The sequence below is a fragment of the Azolla caroliniana genome, unplaced genomic scaffold (assembly GCF_043228905.1).
Source record: "Azolla caroliniana isolate FFs.n. ecotype wild unplaced genomic scaffold, voAzoCaro1.0.p SCAF_3, whole genome shotgun sequence".
Lineage (NCBI taxonomy): Eukaryota > Viridiplantae > Streptophyta > Polypodiopsida > Salviniales > Salviniaceae > Azolla > Azolla caroliniana.
The window spans coordinates 5558933-5578316 of NW_028230438.1; the positions used below are offsets into that span (position 1 = coordinate 5558933).

Below are 19384 nucleotides of genomic sequence, written 5' to 3' on the forward strand. Positions count from 1 at the left end.
TGAATCTGAAGGCAAGTACCTCGCGACTTGTGGAGTGGTGTGTCCTCTTCAAGTGGCGGTTGGGGGTGATAATCGGTGGTGGTTATGTTATTAATCGTCGTCTCGTATGTTGTCCGAGAGGGAGGTTGATGTTGGAGATTTGGGCAGTTAAACAGGCCACATGGTTGAGCCCAATAGTGGTGGTGCCAAAGAAAAACAGGAAAATACGCTTACACATCGATTATCGTAAGTTGAATGTCATCATGATCATAGACGTCGCAACCCCCTTGCACGTCGTTGTACACCACACTCCATTCAAATGGACAGCAACAAAGGACAAGGCATACGAGGCACTAAAAATAATGCTGACACAAGCACCCATCGTACATTCCTCATACTAGTCTAAACCATTCCATATATTTGTGGATGCCTTCGACATTGCAATAGGCAACACACTAATGCAGCTCACTGAGCCCAACTAGTACCGTCCGGTGTACTATTCTAGCCGCAAATTATCAGATGCAAAGCGGAACTATTCAACGACAGAGTGTGAAGCCCTAGGGATGATCTATAACATAAATAAATTCTGACATCACTTATTAGGGAGAAAATTCACGTTTCATGTGGATCACACGGCACTATTATACTGAGTCGAGAAACAGGTGTTAATAGTGAAGCTAGTCAGATGGATGTTTCTACTCCAGGAGTTTGAATTACTGTAATAATGGTATTATTAAAACTCGCTTGAATGTGAATAATTCCTTTCTGGACTCCGCGTTTACAATCCAACATCGACCTGGAACACAACACGCCGTAGCAGATTATTTAAGCAGGATAGATAATGGCAACGTCGCAATAATGCGACACGACGATTTTTCCGACGCCAATATTCTGTGGGTTATGGCTACAGCGACAAAAGAAGAGAAGAATTTTCCAGATTGATGGCTGATGGAAATGACCTACTTCTTGACCACGAGACTGCCTCCACCGTAGCTACCAATGGACGAAAAGAAAAGACGTGTGGTAGGGAGCTGAAATTTTTGTTTAATCGAAGGAGTGTTATACCATAAAAGGAGCGATGGTATCTAGAGGCGAGGTATATTGCTGAACGAGAAGAACGCGGTCTTACGAAAGGCTCACTACGGTACGAGAGAAGGCCATTATGCGGGGGATGTTACGGCCCGGAAAGTATGGCAAGCAGTTCTTTGGTGGTCAACTCTGCAAAAGGTGCATATGAATACTGTAAAGAGTACGACCTCTACCAACACATGGGCCAACCGACGGAGCTCGCACGCATGCCTCACCAGCCAATGCTCTTGCTCAACCCTGTCCAGAAATGGGGCCTCGATTTTGTCGGCCCCTTTATCCCGGTAGCGGCCCGTACAGGGAACAAATATATCCTAGTCACCACGGATTATTGTACGAAATGGGTGGAGGCAAAAGCATTACGAGATAACACCATGGCATCTATGACGAAATTCTTGTACGAACAAATTTGGTGCCGTTTTGGTTGTCCGATAGAGCTCATCAGCAATCAAGCAAGCCATTTTTTTGAATGCGGCTATTTACGACCTCACAAACGATTACGCCGTATTATCCCACGCGAATGGTTTAGCATAATCGACGAACAAAACACTGCAGAATATCCTGAAAAAGATCATCAATGAGAATAGAACCTACTGGGACATGAAGCTGCATAGCGCTTTGTGGGCTTACTGAAAGAGCTATAAAACTAGCGTGCAATCAACTCCTTTCCGACTAGCGTTCAGGATTGAAGCCGTAATGCCTATTGAATTTAAGGTACCCAACTTACGCATACAAGTCCGCGAACGACTATTGGAGGGCCAGTCCGAACAAATTCACTTACAGCAATTACTCGAATTAGGCGAAGCTAGGGTCCACAGCATGGCGATCCTTGAACACGAGTAACGATGGCGAAAGGCTTTCGTGGACCATCACCGCAGCACCAATGAAAAGCACTTTAGAATTGGGAAAGTGGTCTTGGTTTTCCAAACCCGCATGGGACAAATGCCGGGGAAATTACGGTTCCGCTGGACAGGGTCGTATTGGATAATAGGGGCGGAAAACGGAACATTCCAATTAGGCACTCTCGCAAGTGAAGTATTGCGACAGAAAGTGAACAGGTTCCGCCTAAAGCTGTATTCGGGACCTACGCAACCAAATCTGTTTCGCACCATAAAAGAGAATATGGCCGTTGGTTCCCCCACTCACCAATAGACGGGACCCACTTGTAAATATGTAACAGGAATGTTGTACTTTACCGTTAGAATGAAAAAAAGAAAAGAGAAGAAGAAGACAGTCACGACTATTAAAGGGACTTCATCCATGCACACTTTCTAAGGAGAAGAACATGCGTCGGCATAATGATGCACATACCCATGAACCCTAACTCACAAAAAGAGGACAACAAGCGGTTTTCTGCACATTACAGAAAACAAACTCAAGCCTTCTGCTCTCCTCGTTGTCCACCCTATCTCAGACACCACGGCCGGAGTACCCTACGTTCCCTACCTCCTAATCACTCCCCTTACGATCCCTGCCAGGAAAACATGTCGATTCCCATCTCCTCAGCGCTGCGACAATGGCTCCTTGAGAAAGGTTTCGAGGGCTACATCCGGGTAGAAGAGGCCCCATCGCACCCCGATGCCCAAGAAATCGCGAAGAACCTCAATGTGGACATAATCATCAATTCCAGCATCAGAAAGAAGTTGGGCTTGTCCGCGGCAAGGGAAAGACACTTCAAAATCCTCCTTGTAGAAGCCTTGGAAAAATATTTTGGAGAATACTCAACCTCCGCAAAGGCATACAGAACAAGGGATATCCCGAATTCCTTTTTTCATGAGGTAGCAAAGTTTTTACTAGAAATCGGATGTGCCCATGTAAACGCCTACGGGATGCCAAAACAGAAAGCCGGCATTGTCATCGACACGTTCCAAGGACGCTCCGTAGACTGGGGAGTAATCACGGGCCCAACACTAAGGGAAGGCTTGCACGCGTTTCAGGCATGCACGTGTTTCAGAGCCCACTTCCACATTGGAGCTCATCCACGAACCGCAGTCGATCATAACCGCACAATCATAATACGGTAACGGCGAGCTCATGGCGGAAAGTGAAGTGCTAAAATCTCCGGACATTCCGGATATGGCCCATGAGTTTAGCGCATTGTTGCAATTCGGCACGACATACGAACTCATTGAATTCTTGGCAACATAGCAGATAAAAGTGTCCAAGCGAAAGGCCGAGGAGCACTCCGAACAACGAATGATCGAGCGTGTACTAACACGGATGGCGAAAGGTGATGATGAAGGGTCGTTAGCAAGACTAGGAAGGAAACGCAACACGGGGGTCCGCTACGTCGGAATCAAACTCCGTCCACTAAATGTTGCCTTAGTCGAAATTCATAGGGAGTTGGCAAAGCTCGGGCTGGATGCCAATGACATGGTGATTAAGAATAAAAATGTGTGGAAACCTTAAAATGACCCAAGACTAATTAAATAAGGCGCAGGAGCGTATCACATAGTTGGAGAATAACGCGGCCACTACGCAACACCCTCCGGATCCTACCTCTAAGATACAAGATGATTGCCTTACCATTAGGACAACTATCATATAGTGTAGATTTTATGTATTTCCTTAAATTCATATACAAATTATAAACGAAACAACCATAGAAAACCATGTGCACAAAACCATGGTTTTAAACCCATGGTTTGTGCATGACATAAGCAAAACCGTGTGCACAAAACCATGGTTTTAGCCCATGGTTTTGTGCATGTCACAAGCATGGAAAGACCTATAAAAGCCTCTAGTTGGGCTTGTGTAAGGGAGGCTCAATATGTGATATCACCAACACCATTATCATCAATATAATTATATTTGTCTTTATCTTCTTCATATTTTTCTACTTCTCAAGTGTACAATCTTTCTTCTTCTCAAGTAAACCAATTTCATCTAATCTTACATTGATCGTCATCTCTTCGATAATTCTGCAAACATCCTCCCCAGTCCAAGACCCCGGTGGTCGCTCGAGTAGCACACGCACGCGCGAATCTTCACGACATCATGGGAGTCGGCCGAAAAGCCAAAGCCAAATTGTATTGGCTGGAATTGGCCGAAGAGTTGAACTGTGAGACGGCTGGTCAAAATCATGCCGAAGAGCCAAACCGAGACACGGCACGGCCAAAAAGCCGAACCGTGGTGAACAACCGTACCAAGACATGGCATGGCCGAACCATGACGGCTAGCCGAAATTGGCCAAAGAGCTGAAGTGTGTCGAACAAGAGTTCAAAGAAGTATATAAAGGAATATATATATATATATATACACATATATGTATTCATATATGTAAGGAAGTTAGGTTAGTATATGTATAGGCATAGTGATATTAGTTGCCTATGCATGTGGGATAACTCATTAAGCATAAAAATAGTGAGAGCAGCTATATATAGTGAACAAAAGTGTGAAAAGGGATATATAGAGTGTGAACAAGCGTGAGAGTGTGTAAGAGCGGGAAAACATGTTGTGTGAACATGCTGCAAGTGCAGAGCAACAGAGAGCTATCACAGTATTGGTTGTGTCATGAATCCGTGAACATTATTATGTGGCTTCACTTGAGCTTGAAGCCAAGACCTTGTAATACATAATCAAGAACCTAACCATTAAGATAACATATGATTATATGAAATAATAAAAGCTACTTCTTGTAATAGACTGATATTATAAATGTTCTAGAACATCCTAGAACATTCTAAAATATCCTAGAACATCTTAGAATATTCTAGGTCTAGAACATTCTAGAACATTATAGAAATCACTAGGTTATTCTATAGGAACCTATAAATATGGACATACAATTCTTCTCAAAACCAATTCGAATCAACACCAGTCTTAAGCTCTCATCGCCTATCTTGTATCCATCCTTATTCTACTTTAATACATTTATTCTTCTCTTATCATTTCATTCCTCTTCTTGTGATCTCTTTATATCTTTCTTCTATCACTTTACCTTCTCTCTTGGTTCTGACAGGTTGTGCGAGTGACATAGCTCTAAAGCTGAGTACAAAGAAAGAAAAGAAAGAAGAGAGCAACAAAAAAGAAATAGAGACAAAACAGAGAAGCTTTGCAACCTTCGAAAGAGATAGATACCTACGAGTTAGGGTTTCGTGCACTTGGCTGAAATTGTGGATTCTGAGTACATCCATACCAAATTAGGTTCTATCATTCTATGATTGTAGTTCGTCTTGTCTCATAGTAGAAATTTTTGTTCGTCGTGGTTTTTCCTTGAAATCAGGGTTTTCCATGTAAATCGTGTGTTATTTGTTTTCATTTGTTTGTGTTTTTGTATATCTGTGGTTTACATCTGAGTGTAAAATCTATCAAACTAGCATTAGAGCGTAGGTTCTAGATGGAAAGGGGCGTGAGTGGCTTTCCGGGGATGATTGTCCTAAACTCACAAAACTACTCAGACTGGAATATTAAAATGGAAGATCTTCTAATAGTCGAAAGTCTATATGAGCCTATAGAAAGGAAGGATATACCGATAGGGGTAATAGAACCTGAGTGGAAACTCTACATAGAAAGGCGGCAACTATAAGACAATGTGTGGACATTAGTGTCCTACAACATGTAGCAAGTGATACCAATGCATTCGAGTTATGGCATAAACTCGTTGCCCTTTACGAAAGGAAAAATGCCTTAAATAAAACTTCCCTAATGAGGAAAATAGTGAGACTAAAGTACGTAGATGAGGAGAGTAGTGTAGAGCACATCAGTACTTTAATGGGACTGGTGAATTAGTTAGCATCAACGAAGTTCCCATTAGATGATGTTATGCAAGCCACACTACTACTATGTACTCTACCGGATAGTTGGGAAAACCTAATAGTGACACTCAGTACCTCATGTAAAGAAGACAACCTATCTTTACAAGTAGTAAAGACAAGTATTTTAAATAGAGTTGACAAGAAGAAAGGATAAAAGTGTCGTGTCTCAATCAAAAGCTAATGTGACACAAGAACTTCGTAGAGGAAAAAGCAAACACAAAAGTCCCGAAAATGGAGATAGGTTTTATGCAAGGTCGAAATCTAGAGGAAGACCTACATGCTTCTATTGTGGAAAGTGTGGTCACTTCCAAAAGAATTGTCGACGCCTTAAAAAGGACAAAGGCATGGCTGATGAGGCCAAAACCAGAAAAAATTCCAATGAGAAAAATACCTCAATCATTGCAACTAGTGAGGAAGAGATGTTATTTATCTGTGAACAAGCTAGTGTGAATCTTGCAAATGTTAAATGCTCATGGGTAGTGGATTCCGGTACATCATTCCAACTAACCCGACCATTCATTGCATTCGTTGCATCAATAATCTCATAGGATCCGATCCAGCAAAAACATAACTTTCCCGACATTAATCCCATCTGAGTTTGAAACACCAACATTGGCTTTCCAATTCCAAAAATCTTTCATTGCCATGCGGATGTGATCTACAAATGCCTTTCTCCTTTGATCTTGTTCTACTTTCTATACGATCTTCATTCTATATTCCGCAAGCTCAAGTTGCTCCAACCTATTTTGTTCCGAATCTTCTTCATTCAGTCATTCGCCAATTTGCACCCATAGACTTGGAACTTGAAATTTGATAGGCATTATGGCCTCCAATCTTAATGTTAATCGTAATGGTGTTGATTAAATACTAGTCTTGTAACTAGTTTGATAAGCCCATAGAGCACTATGCAGCTTACAATACCAATCTGTTCGATTTTCTTCAGAATTGACTGCTCTGCAATGTTTTGTTTGTAGATTTGGCCAACCCATTAGCTTGAGGATAATATGGCGTGCTCTTCTAATGTACCAAGACATAATGGTATGTTAGTCCCTAAACGAGCTTATTAATAAAATGACCTCCTTAATCATTGATCAATTCAACAAAACGGCCAAATCGGCACCATATACATTCATACAAGATCTTAGTTGTCGATGTTGTTGTGTTGTCGCATAAATCTTTGGCCTCAGTGCCATCTTCTTTGCCCCAAGAATCGGTTGAGTGCTTTTGAATTTGTCAAAGCCAATGCTTCCAATATTGCCTTTACTTTATTAGGGTGTGCGGCAATTTCGTCTTGGCTAACAATATGACCGAGCAATGTGCCACTTGTCACACCGAAAGCACATTTTGTTGGATTTATGCTTCATCAAGTTGATCGGCACTTCTCTAAACATAGTTGTAAACGGTACAAGTGGTCTATCTTTCTACTACACACGCCAAAATCATCCAAAAACACTTGTACAATTGCGAAAATGTATTTGCCGAATATTTCCGTGGTTATTCTCTTAGAAATCTTTGATGCGATCTTTAACCCGAACATCATTGCTACAACTACATTTTACTACGAGCACCATTTGCTACATTTTACTACAAGCACCGTCTGCTCTTGGTCATTCGGATGCGTTCGTATTAAATTGATTATAGCAACTAAACCCGTCAAGAAAACAAAAGACATCCTTATATTCTTTTAGTAATTCCACCATTGCCGACTTGACGTCCGGCTCGATTTCCTTTACGATTTGTATGATTTGGGGTTCTTCTCTCGTCTCGAGATTAACCTCCTCTAATGTTCATGGTTTCACTCGTTGAGATGCTTCCATCTCTCTCTCCATTGCTTCTTGTGGATGGTGTAATTCAGCTATCACCTTTGTATCCGGCTCCTTTAATCCCTCATCCGACATTGTGTCCATTCTGGTCACATACGGGCTAACCATCTCAACCACATCTATTTCAAATAGTGACACTATTTTTGGATTCTCCTCAAGGCATTTGTCAACCACCCCTTCCATCATGTTAATTGCCTCAGCATATAATGGCGTTATATCCTTCTTTGTGGCCACGTTTTTCTGAGTTGGCACACGGATCTTTGACAACGGATCTTTGAATTTCCTCACCAGAAGCTAATTACATCCTTTGACTAATTTTGTTTAATATTTGCCGTTTGTAACCATGGTCGACCCAGCATGAGTGGGTATGCTTGTGGTACATCTAATTTTAGAATGACCGTCGAGATCTGAAATGGGTACCCTACCATCGAGATTTCTAAATTTCAAAGTAGTCCGAGCAGTCGAACAGATCTCGTATCAGCCATCCGAAGCCAGAATGAGCATACTTCCCATTCCCGAATACCTAATCGATCACAGGTTGCTTTGCTTATTACATTTACTCCTAACCCTCCATCTATTATGCTTTCTTAGACTAACACTTCCATTCCCTTTATTATCACTTTTACGCATGGATTTTGCTCATCTAGCACCGTCGGTCCTTGGGCTAGATTTGTGAAGTTGATGGTAATGGTCGGCGATTCCTCCTAGTTAATTATAGCCACTAAGGTTTCTTTGAAGCATGGTACAAGATTCAATCATCATGTTTGCGCTATGATAATTTGGTAGTTGGCCATCCACGGTTGTCGGTTGTATCTTTACTTCGGCATATTCAACCGATACTTCATTCATCGCTTGTCTCATTTGGTTTACATTTTTCTTATTTTCTTGTTCACACCACGTTTTTGCCTAATCTCATCCAAAGCATCCCATTGAACCTATTTTGCTTTAATCCATGTGGTAACCTATTGCACTTGGAGTGTTACCATATTTATGACTAGAGGTTTTCCTCACTCCTTTGGGCAACATAGTGACCCTCCTTTCTACAGCTATAGGATATTGGCTTCTCAACCTCTTTCAGTGGTAACCTGTTATAGTCACGACCAGGATGTCTCATTCTTTAATTATTGGGTAGCTACTATCATTTTCTGAATATGGGGTGCTTCTCGTACCAATCTAATTAGAAACCAAGGGTGAAATTTATAATTAAATACAAATTAAATGGCACTGAATGGACACAATAGAAAGGCCAATTATAATTATCAATGCCCCTTGGTCTTCACACACTTAAGAAACAAACTCAACTACAAAAGCCAAATTTGATCAATTTCTGTGAAAGTGTTGATGAAATACACCTGAAACACACGGGTACATGGATAGTGAGACACCTTATTATGACACAACCCCCGATATATTAAAAAGATGAAAACCCTCTCTTATTTTATGTCCAGGTATGAAAATTGCACAAATTCTTGATCTTTGCATCAAGTTGCAAAGCTCAGAATTAGAGTATAACATGTCACACACGCACGCACAACACACAATGTCCATTATAAAGAATTGTAATACAATCATGGATCATCTTCTAATGGCAAAATTAATTAGTCTGTAAATGGAAACACAATGGTAAAAACATTACACCATTGCAAAAGGTTTATCATTATGCTGGAGCCTAACAGTGATCATCATCGGCTCTGTCATCTGATCGAGGTGGCTGATGTTGAGAACCTGTTCCTTATCGATAGGAAGAATGAATATCACGACAGAATAAGATATTCTTCATATTGTGACGGACACACATCAGAGAAGAACGAGCTTGGGGGAGCCAGACATCATGCTCAATTTCGGAGGCACCACTGCAGAACAACGAATGGCGTACCTCAGGGATGCCGCCAATTTCAGCAGGGAGCAGTCCATCTCCTGTTTAAACAGATTCAATCACCCAACATGAGGAGATGGCTTGGCTGGAGGCCCTCTCTATGGCTGCAGAATCCAGATCATGATGTGGATTGTCAGAGGATTGGCAGAGTTTGTATGACAATCTCCCCAGAGTCTGTCAGAGGATTGGCAGACCTCCGTCCTTCAAATTCACCCCTAGCAGCCTCTCTGCAGAGATTGCATATATCTCCCGTATTCAGTACCTGGAGTAGAACCACTGGTTTCTTGCATCACTTGCTACAGCTCAAAGAGCTCTCTCTGTACAGTTTGATTGGCATGAAAGAGGAAAAGCTCCTGGATTTCATCAATCACCTAACACCACTAAAGGAGGAGGAGACAGCTGCTAACACCCTTGCATCACCTCCTCAGTTACACTGCCTTGAGTTAACAGCCTACAGGAATTTCTCAGACTTACGATCCACTACTGCAGCCCTGGTGGATGCACTTTTCAGTCCAACCTTCTTTTCTTTCACCTGCTTGGCTGTCGTAAGATGGACCCTGCCATCAAGGTGCAGCTGTGGAGTAACCAGCGCAATTTCATGTTGGGATCAAATTTGAAGCGAGTAGCCACATGCGATTTTTCATCTGTGGGGATCCATTCACAGGCAAAACATGAGTTACTCTCAAACATGAGGATAAACACTAACACTTTCAATTCATTTGTTTGACGCTGGAAAGGCTACCCTTGTATACACCGTGCATTCCATGTATGGGTGCAAGAGATGCTGAGAGCCCTATTTATCGGAGGCATACACAAGGAATTAAGGTTCAAGCCTTCAAAAGTGAGGTAATCCGAGTGCCTGTGTGGGACATGGTAGGCCAACAAGAGTTTCATGCATTCCACGATTGCATGTTCCCCGACATAGGAACAAGCTCTTATCAGATTCCATCCATGTTCATGTTCGTTTGGAGTCTTATGGAGAGTGAAAGTAGTGATAGAGGAGCAAGGAAAACAGACGTGGACTTTGAAGCAAGCTTCAGATACTGGCTCAAGTTCCTCGCCTACAAAAGTCGTCAATCCAACATTGCCCTCAAAGTTATCATGGTCTTCACACGAGCTGACCAAATAGAGCTCGTCTCAAGCTCTCTCTCACCTTTCATTGATTCACTTTGATCAGATTTTAAAGGGATTCATGACATTGTTGACCCTCCATTTGATGTGGATTCAAGAAAAAATGATTCCGTCAAAGCTGTAGTAGAATGTACCTTCTCCATTGACAAAGAGTTTCCAGGGTATCGAGGTGTAAAACACCTGCACACAGATAAGCAAATATTTCTCGAATCATTTGAAGAACACAAGTGAAAAAATCATTACATGGTCTTAATTCAGCCAAATCTGCAATAGCCATGGCCAACTCTCCAATCCCGCTAGTGACAAAGCTAAATTAAATGCAATCGCCTTGTCCTTGAATGAGTCAGGTAGTATCATATACATAAACAGAATCAAACACATCATTATTGATCCCAATTGGTTCTGAAATCAGATCATGCGAAGCATCATTGATTTCCCAAGCTCTAAAGCATCTAAAGATACCATTGTATTTGGTAACGGATGCATCCTCGGCATTTCCTAGAGGAAAAGTTTGAGTCCATTTCCAGATCTAATGTGAAGGGGTCGTTATTGGTAGACTTGATGGAAGCCATGCACCTATGTTGCAAAATCCCCAATAACTTCCTCAGAAGCATTGCAGATCTTATCTTTATCTCTTCTGCATTGTCAGATGTGGGTATAGAACAGCTCCAATGGACTCATCTGCCACATGCAATTAAGATGATGAGGATACTTTTGTGTATATGGGCCGAGGCTAGAGAGTGAAGACAGACCTCACATTTCTTACACCAGGACTGTTTCCAGGAATTCAAGTTTTCTTTAACAATGCATTTCAATCTGAGGATGATAACACTAAGATAATGCTTGGAAACGATTCATATCCATCTGTTTCTCAGATAAGAAGATCATCGTCATTTTCTATCAAGCAAAATCAAACTACATGATTGATGTGTTGGTTCGAGCTAAAAATAATACTCAAGAAAACACGTTACGTACCTTAGCTTTTGTGCAAAAGCATATCATCAACACCTTGATTACAATATGTGCACAACGTACAAGTGTCCAAGGTGTTAATTTGATCAAGGGTGTAATCCAGCCCAATTGTTGGTTCGAGCTCAAAATAATACTCAAGAAAACACGTTACGTATCTTAGCTTTTGTGCAAAAGCATATCATCAACACCTTGATTACAATATGTGCACAACGTACAAGTGTCCAAGATGTTAATTTGATCGAGGGTGTAATCAAGCCCAATTGTTGGTTCAAGCTCAAAATAATGCTCAAGAAAACACGTTACGGTGTCATGAAGATAATGCTTCATGATATCAAAACAATGTTAAAAATTTATAGAGCAACATTTCCTATCTAGAGCTTGTGACGAGGAGCATGTGCAATTTTTTGGTTCACGAACCGGAGTTCAAAAGCCCAAGATACAAGCTTCAGAAGGATTAACGCTACTTGGGACAAAACTGTAATTATGTCAAAAGGGGGAGTTAAAATTAAATAAGGACCATTTCTGTAACTTCTCAAATGTACAACTACAAAATCAAATTTGTAGAATCAAAAAATAAAATAATAAAAAATAACCAGCTGCATGAGGCACTTTGACAACCGCCTCAAGGTGGCTAGACGGTTGACCCCCCTATAAAAGCCACTCCCATCGTGGCTGAACAGAGGGGGAAGGGAAACGGAAGAGAAGAAGAAGGGAGAGAAGGAAGGAAGCTAGGGAGGAAGCTTGCGAGAGGGTGGGATGCATTTGTTAATAACACATGAGAAAAACCAAGAAGTTGAAGTGCTCTATCTCAAACGCTTCTTCGCAACCGAAAGGTTATGAGTTTTGAGTCCTCTCAAACCAATTTCTTTTGCTAATCAAATTTTGTAAGATAATCTTAGTAAATATAAAAAGAAAGAGATTATCTTAACAAAGAAAATGAAGAAGTGGAAGTGGCCTATATTAAACGCCTCTTCTCAAATAAGCGTTTTGGGTTCAAATCCTATCAAAATGACTTTCTTTTGGAGAGGAGTTGAGTTCAAGTCTTGCTGAGCAACATTTGGCAAATAAATATTGTAAGTGGTGTTTTACAAATAAAATTCTTTTCGTGATAATGTCACATCTATCTTGCCTTCTCGGCTTCTTGTCATTGCACCATCTACGATTACGCCTTGTCACCCCGACCATCCCCAAGTCACAGAACCCTGGCGGTTACGACACACAACCACAATCTTCTCAACAACGTACCTTAGCTTTTGTTCAAAAGCATATCGTGAACACCTTGATTACAATATGTGCACAGCCTAGAAGTGTCCAAGGTGTTAATTTGATCAAAGGTGTAATCCAGACCAATTGCATATGTTGTCCATCAAGGACACGTGATAGAGAATAAGTTATTTGAGTGAACTAAGAAAAAAACTCGACCAAGGCAAGTAAGAATTTAATGATTGGAAACAGATCAGGCATATGCATGTTTCTCTCACAAGTACTTTAATTGATCTCTTGGGCATAGAGTATTATGGGGAGGTCCACCACTCATGTAAACAATGGTTTTAGGTAGAGGTGGGGATTGTTGGAGAATGATGAAGTCAATTTATCTAGGCAATATCAAAGTCGTGAAAATGTGATTATGACTAGCCTTGAAAACGATTTGTAGGACGGTCGAACATCAGAATACATAGTAGAGGCACAATCTTGTAAGTTTATGATACAGTCAATTTTAAGTTTACATTGTAAGGTGGATGCACTCATGAAGAGTGACTGAAGTTACATCATAAGGTGGATCAAATGATCGAGAAGGTGGGTGACGTGCATAACAAACTTCAATGTATGAGGAAAGATGTTATGAGCAAAGTTGAGAAATCTAAAAGCAAGCTATTGATGATGGATCTAGTGAATGATTGAGAAGCAATTCCATCGAGTTGCCGTCTTTACAACTAAATCTACTAACTCAAAGATAGACAAACTTTTGGGATGGGTGCCTAGACTTTTGGGGGAGGAGTTTGTGAGAATCCCATTATATTGTGAGGATAAAAATTTGCCGCACTCAGTGGAGAACCAACCTGGTATCACCCTCATCTCTTTGATAGTCTCATCCACAAACTCTAAATAGAGCTCTTCCACATATCAATTGTTTTTTTCATGTTTTGACTATAGTTGACAGACTGGGTATTTCCTCTATGGCACCCCTTGGGAGCTCTTCGATACCTGATTGGACACCCCACCTCAAACTAGAAAAACTATAGTTTAAGTACACTAGATGGCAAAAGGCTTGGCATCTATATTGGTGTAAAATGGAGGGTTGACAGACCAAAACATAGCTGAGAAGTTCTTTCTTATCGTAAACTAATATATATTCCTTATCTCAAACCTAGATAGACTTTTGAACTTATTGGGCAATTTGACATAAGTGCACAATCCACTTCACTCTTATCGATCTCTTGCTCCTAACTATGTTGCACAGTTCATATTTCTTTCTTTCAATCAAAGTTCAATAGCCTTTGACTTAAGCACAATCTTCTTCTCCTCTCAAAAATAATTATCTTCATAAGAAATTAATTAATTTCATAATGTACTTTAATCAATCTAGTTTACCAGTTAATGTTATACAAAAGCACACAAAATGAGCAAAGCATGATTCAATTAATTAGGGATGAACAAGGCAGCCCATAAAACGTTGAATCAGCTACATTATGAACCATTCAAAACTATTTTATCACATTAAGTACCTCAGGGTAGCTTAAACAGTTCCATGATTTAAAATTCAAATGTTGGGATATTTTCAATTAGTCAGCTTTTCTTTATAGAATGTGATGATTATTGAATTGAAGGTCATATTTCCAATTAGATAGAGAATAAATGGACAATTTGCAAATACAAACTTCATATCAGATTGTACCTAACGATAACTTCAAGAATTTCATGCTTAGTTGTGAAATAAAATATAACCTTGGAAAAGTTAACAAACATAGGTCGAGATTGAACATGCTTAGTTTGGTTAATCAACACCTTTGTTTCTAGTCTTTCTAGAATTCAGACATGGGTCAAGAGATTAGAAGCAACCAGATAAGAATCCAAAGTCCTTACCAATATATCATTACCCCTCTATGATCTCCCCAAACCCATTTACATTCAAAGAAGCATCTTATCCCAGTACTGCGTTGCAAAGGCAAGATAAAACATGGAATAAATTAATGAGAAAACTTTTGGTTACACGTAAAAATTAGAGATTGATTGAAGAATAACAAACTGAAACAAATCCACTGTAGGCTACGAAGTGCATTTCCTGAAGATCATTAAAAAATTTGCCAACAGAGTTCCAGTACTAGCTATATCAGCATATAATGCAATAAGGAAACAAGAAATATTAAGTTGAGTATCTTATGAGTGCCATTTATAAAGTCTAGTTCACTTTGCGAATTGCTTGCATTTTCATATTATCAGAGCTAGATTTTCATGTTTTCCAAGTCAGGCAGCCATTGTAAGAGAGCATTTACACATAGGCTAGAGCAGCTTACCAAGTGCAGGTGGTTTCACTACTTTGCAAACTTGAACCCTTGTATATATTTGTTAGAAAAATCCAGAAGGGTAAAACGAAATCCAAAATCAAAAAGGGTACAATGAAATCCACAATTAAAGAGAGGTCATATTAAAACTATCAAGTTCCCATGTATATATGTGATACATCTTTTCCAAATAAACTCGGCAGCGTAAATTTCATTTTTGATGGATGAGCGATTGATTGTCCAATCATGTAAAGTGTTTCTTTTTGTTCTTCTGTCGGTTCTATATTCAAAAGGTTTTCTGATTATTGTTTCTTTTATTAGCGGTTCTTAATCCCACTAAAATTCCTTCTACCTCTTTTTTCTCTACATTCCAGTTGTGTGCGCATCAATCAGCAGATCTAAAGAAATGCACTGCCACAAACAACCAATAAAAAGAAGATTTTAAAAATCCTTATTTTTAGGATATAAACTTGCCTGAGAGGGTGTATTTTGGTTCCTTTCTGAGAGGGAGATTGCAAAGACCCTCAGGTCGGCAGCCATTCCACACCTGATTCGTCAGCTTACATGCAAAATCATGTGCTTTTCCTGCTACTCCAAATGCTCAAGACGCCTACAAACACAAAAACGCAAAAGGTAAGTTGAGAGATAAAGAGAAGAATAAAATAAAAATGTCTCATTAAACAGGGGTATGACAGGATAGCTTAAGAAGACAAGACCCTACTTCTATCAAAATGAACAGAAAAAGAGGAAGGTTTTTCCTCCTCCGCCACCATTGTTCCAACTTTTCAAGCCGAGCTCCATGATCTTATACACAGCTCATTTACTGAAGGAACTCTGCGTGTGGATGGATGCAAAGACTGCAGATTTCTCTTTCTCTTCCTCACCACCATTATTCCAGCTTTTCAGGCTGAACACACCAATCTTATAGATATCTCATTTACTGAAGTGCCTACGTGTGGATGGATGTAGAGATTCTCTGCTATTCAGGAATAAAAGCAACGGGGGAGGAGGAGGAGGAGGAGGATGCAGAGAAGAAGCGATTGCTGAAGGAGAGAGAAACGAAAGTCTCACTGTCAGGGCTATATACATATAGGCTATATCTAACATGACCTGCTCCTCTGTTTTCTGCTAATATTTCTTCTGGTAGGACTCAAACCGGACCGGTTTATCCTTAACCGGTTTGTGGGTTTCCAAACCGGCGACTAAACCAGTTTGGCTAACTGGTTCAACCAAACCGATTAATTCTTAACCGGCTTGGTAACCGGTTTGCCCTTAATCTGTTCATTCGGCTTGAGCCATCCCTAACCGAGCTCAAACCGGTCAAGGAAGCTCAAGCCTAAACCAAACCTCCAAACCATTCAAACCGATCGCAGCCAATTCGTAGATCCTCATGAATAGTTCTAGTTTTCAGTTTTGAGTGTCGGAGCCTAGAACTTCATATTTCAACTGCACCCTCGGAACTTCCTGATCGTTTTGATGCCTCCTTTGGAATGCCTCTTCTGAGTTGAGTCCCAAGAGCTTCCCGTCACATACAAATCTCAAAGAAGCTTCTCTCCATAGAGGGACATCTTGTAAAGCTATTTAGAAAACCTTAGTATGCACCTAAAGAAATGATCCCCACATGCTCTAATATCCAAAGATTCCACATGAGAATGACAAACATTTCAACTTGTTCATATAGGTTTCACCCCATGTTTACCATCAAACATAAAAGCATTACACATATTCCAATAGTGTTGCAATCTGTTAGAGTGTAAAAATTGAAACAAGTTCACCGACTCTTCATTCAGACCATCTTGAATATTAAAACTTACCAAATCTCTGATAAGGAGATACAATTTCATTGAGAGAAAGATGTGCAACATACCTAGAAGAGACACAATTATTAACAAAAACACATTGTACACTTAATTCAAATTACCTTAATTAATAATATATTTAAGATGTGACAATTATTCTTAGTTGCAAAAGCCCATCTAGGTTAGATGAAGGAATATACAAAAGTTTACAATAAATTTTTAAAGTAGGCCTTTCAAACCAATGAGAAAATGTCATCTAATCAAACCTACATATCAAGATATAGTTTAGCCTAGTGGGAAGGGCATTTGTCCTTTGTAGTGTGTCTTGCATAACCATGCAACTTGAGTACTCCTGTCAGCTCCATAACAAATGGCACGCATAAGACGGAACTTCTCAGCTATGTTTTGATTTGTCAAACCTCCATTCTCCATCAATATCGATGCCAAGCACTTTTGCCATTCTTTGGAAGCAAACTCTAGTGTGGTTAGGAATATATCTTTTTTTGATTTAAAAGTACTTTGTATCATAGGGTATTGTTTAGCCAATTTGAGGTGTAGTGTCCAATCGGGCATCAAAGAGCTTGCAAGGGGAGCCATAGAGGAAATACCAAGTCTAACAGCTATAGTCAAAAGACAAAAGAAACCATTGATATATGGAAGAGCTTTCTGTAGATACTTTGAATGAGACTCTGACAAAGATGTGAGGGTGATACCAGGTTGGTTTTCCACTGGGTGTGGCATTTTTTTATCCTCACAGTATAATTGGATTCTCACAAACTCCTCTCCCAAAAGTCGAGGCACCCATCTCAAAAGTTTGTCAACTTTTGAGTTGCAAGATTTTGTCGTAAGTAAGGCAATGCAAGGGAGTTGTTTCTCAGCCTCATTCTCTAGAGCCATTGTCAGTAACTTTCCTATAGATTTCTCAACTTTGCTCACAACATCCGTTCTTGTACATTGAAGTTCTTTATGTAGTTCACTTAGGTTCTTTGTCATTTGATCCACCTTACCATGTAGCTTTAGGATCTCTTCATGAGTAGCATCCATCTTACGATGTAAACTTAAAATTGACCTTACCATAAACTTACAAGATTTTACCTCCACTGGCTCTTCTAATGTGAAATGATTTTCTTGGAGCAAGCCATTTTCCAAGCTAGTGATAATCACATTTTCACAACTTTGTTCTTCCCCAAATTCATTGATTACTTCTTCATTCATTAACAATGCATCCCTCACCTCCACCTTAAACCATTCCGTACATGATTTAAGGACCTCCCCATAATACTCTAACCCAAGGAGATCAACTAAATTATTTCTTAAAGGATGAGGCATATGCCTAGTTTGTTTCCAATCATAAAACTCTTTCTCACCTCGTTCAAGTTTTTTTCGCAATTGTTCTTTCAGATAAGTTACTTTCACGCATTGATCTTCTCTGTCTTGCGCTTTTGATGGATCACGCAAACAATCGGGCCGGATGACACACTCGATCAAATTAACACCTTGGACACCTCTAGGTTGTGCACATATTGTAGTCGAGTTGTTGACGATATTCTTTTCCACAAATGTTAAGGTACTTAACATGTCTTGTTCAACATTATTTTGAGCCCGGACCAACACATCAATCACATAGTTTGATTTTGCTTGACAGAAGAAGATGATGATCTCCTTATTTGGAAAACATATAGATATAAAATCTTTACCAAGCACCATGTCAATATTATCATCCTCGGATTGAAAAGCATTATTAAATAGCATTTGAATCCTCGGAAACAATCCTGGTGTAAGAAAGGTGAGGTCTTCGTCTTCACACTCTAGCCTTCTACCCATATATACAAAAGTATCATCATCATCATCTAAATTGCATGTTGTGGATGAAGCCCACTTGGGTTGTTCCATACCCACATCCTTGGACAATATGGCCGGGATAAAGATAAAATCTACATTGCTTTTGGGGACTTTGCAACACAGGTGCATGGCTTCCATCAATTCTACTAATAATGAGCCCTTCACTTTAGATCCTGTAATGGATTCAAACTTCTGCTCTAGGAAATTCCGAGGGATGGATCCTTTGTCAAATACAATGGTACCCTTAGATGATCCTTTAGAGTTTGGGAAACCGATGAGGCTGCCCATGATTTGATTGCAAAACCAATTGGGGTCAAGAATGATGTGTCTGATTCCGTTTATGTATATGATGTTACCAGACTCATTCAAGGACATGGCGATTGCATTTAGCTTAGCATGGTCAGTACTAGGATTGAAGTGTTGGCTGGCTCTATTGCAGATTTCTCCGAATTTCGTCCATGTAATGATTTGTTCATTTGTGTTCTTGGAATAATCGGAGAGATGTTTGCTTACCTGTGTGCAGATGTCATAGAGCTCAATACCTTGGAGCATCTCTGTGGCAATGCGGAAGATGGATTCTGCTACAGCTTTGACAGAATCCTTCTTTCTTGCATCC

General features: G+C 40.1%; 1 protein-coding gene across 1 annotated transcript in view; it reads right to left on the minus strand.

The window, feature by feature from the left end:
* Positions 1-17026: 17026 nt before the first annotated feature.
* LOC147866003 (protein TORNADO 1-like) overlaps positions 17027-19384 on the minus strand; it is a 78944-nt gene continuing 76586 nt past the window's right edge. The window contains exon 3 of the mRNA XM_087316367.1: positions 17027-17995. Coding sequence (XP_087172493.1) covers positions 17212-17995 — 784 coding nt within the window. The 3' untranslated portion in view covers positions 17027-17211. The remainder of the gene's footprint in view (positions 17996-19384) is intronic.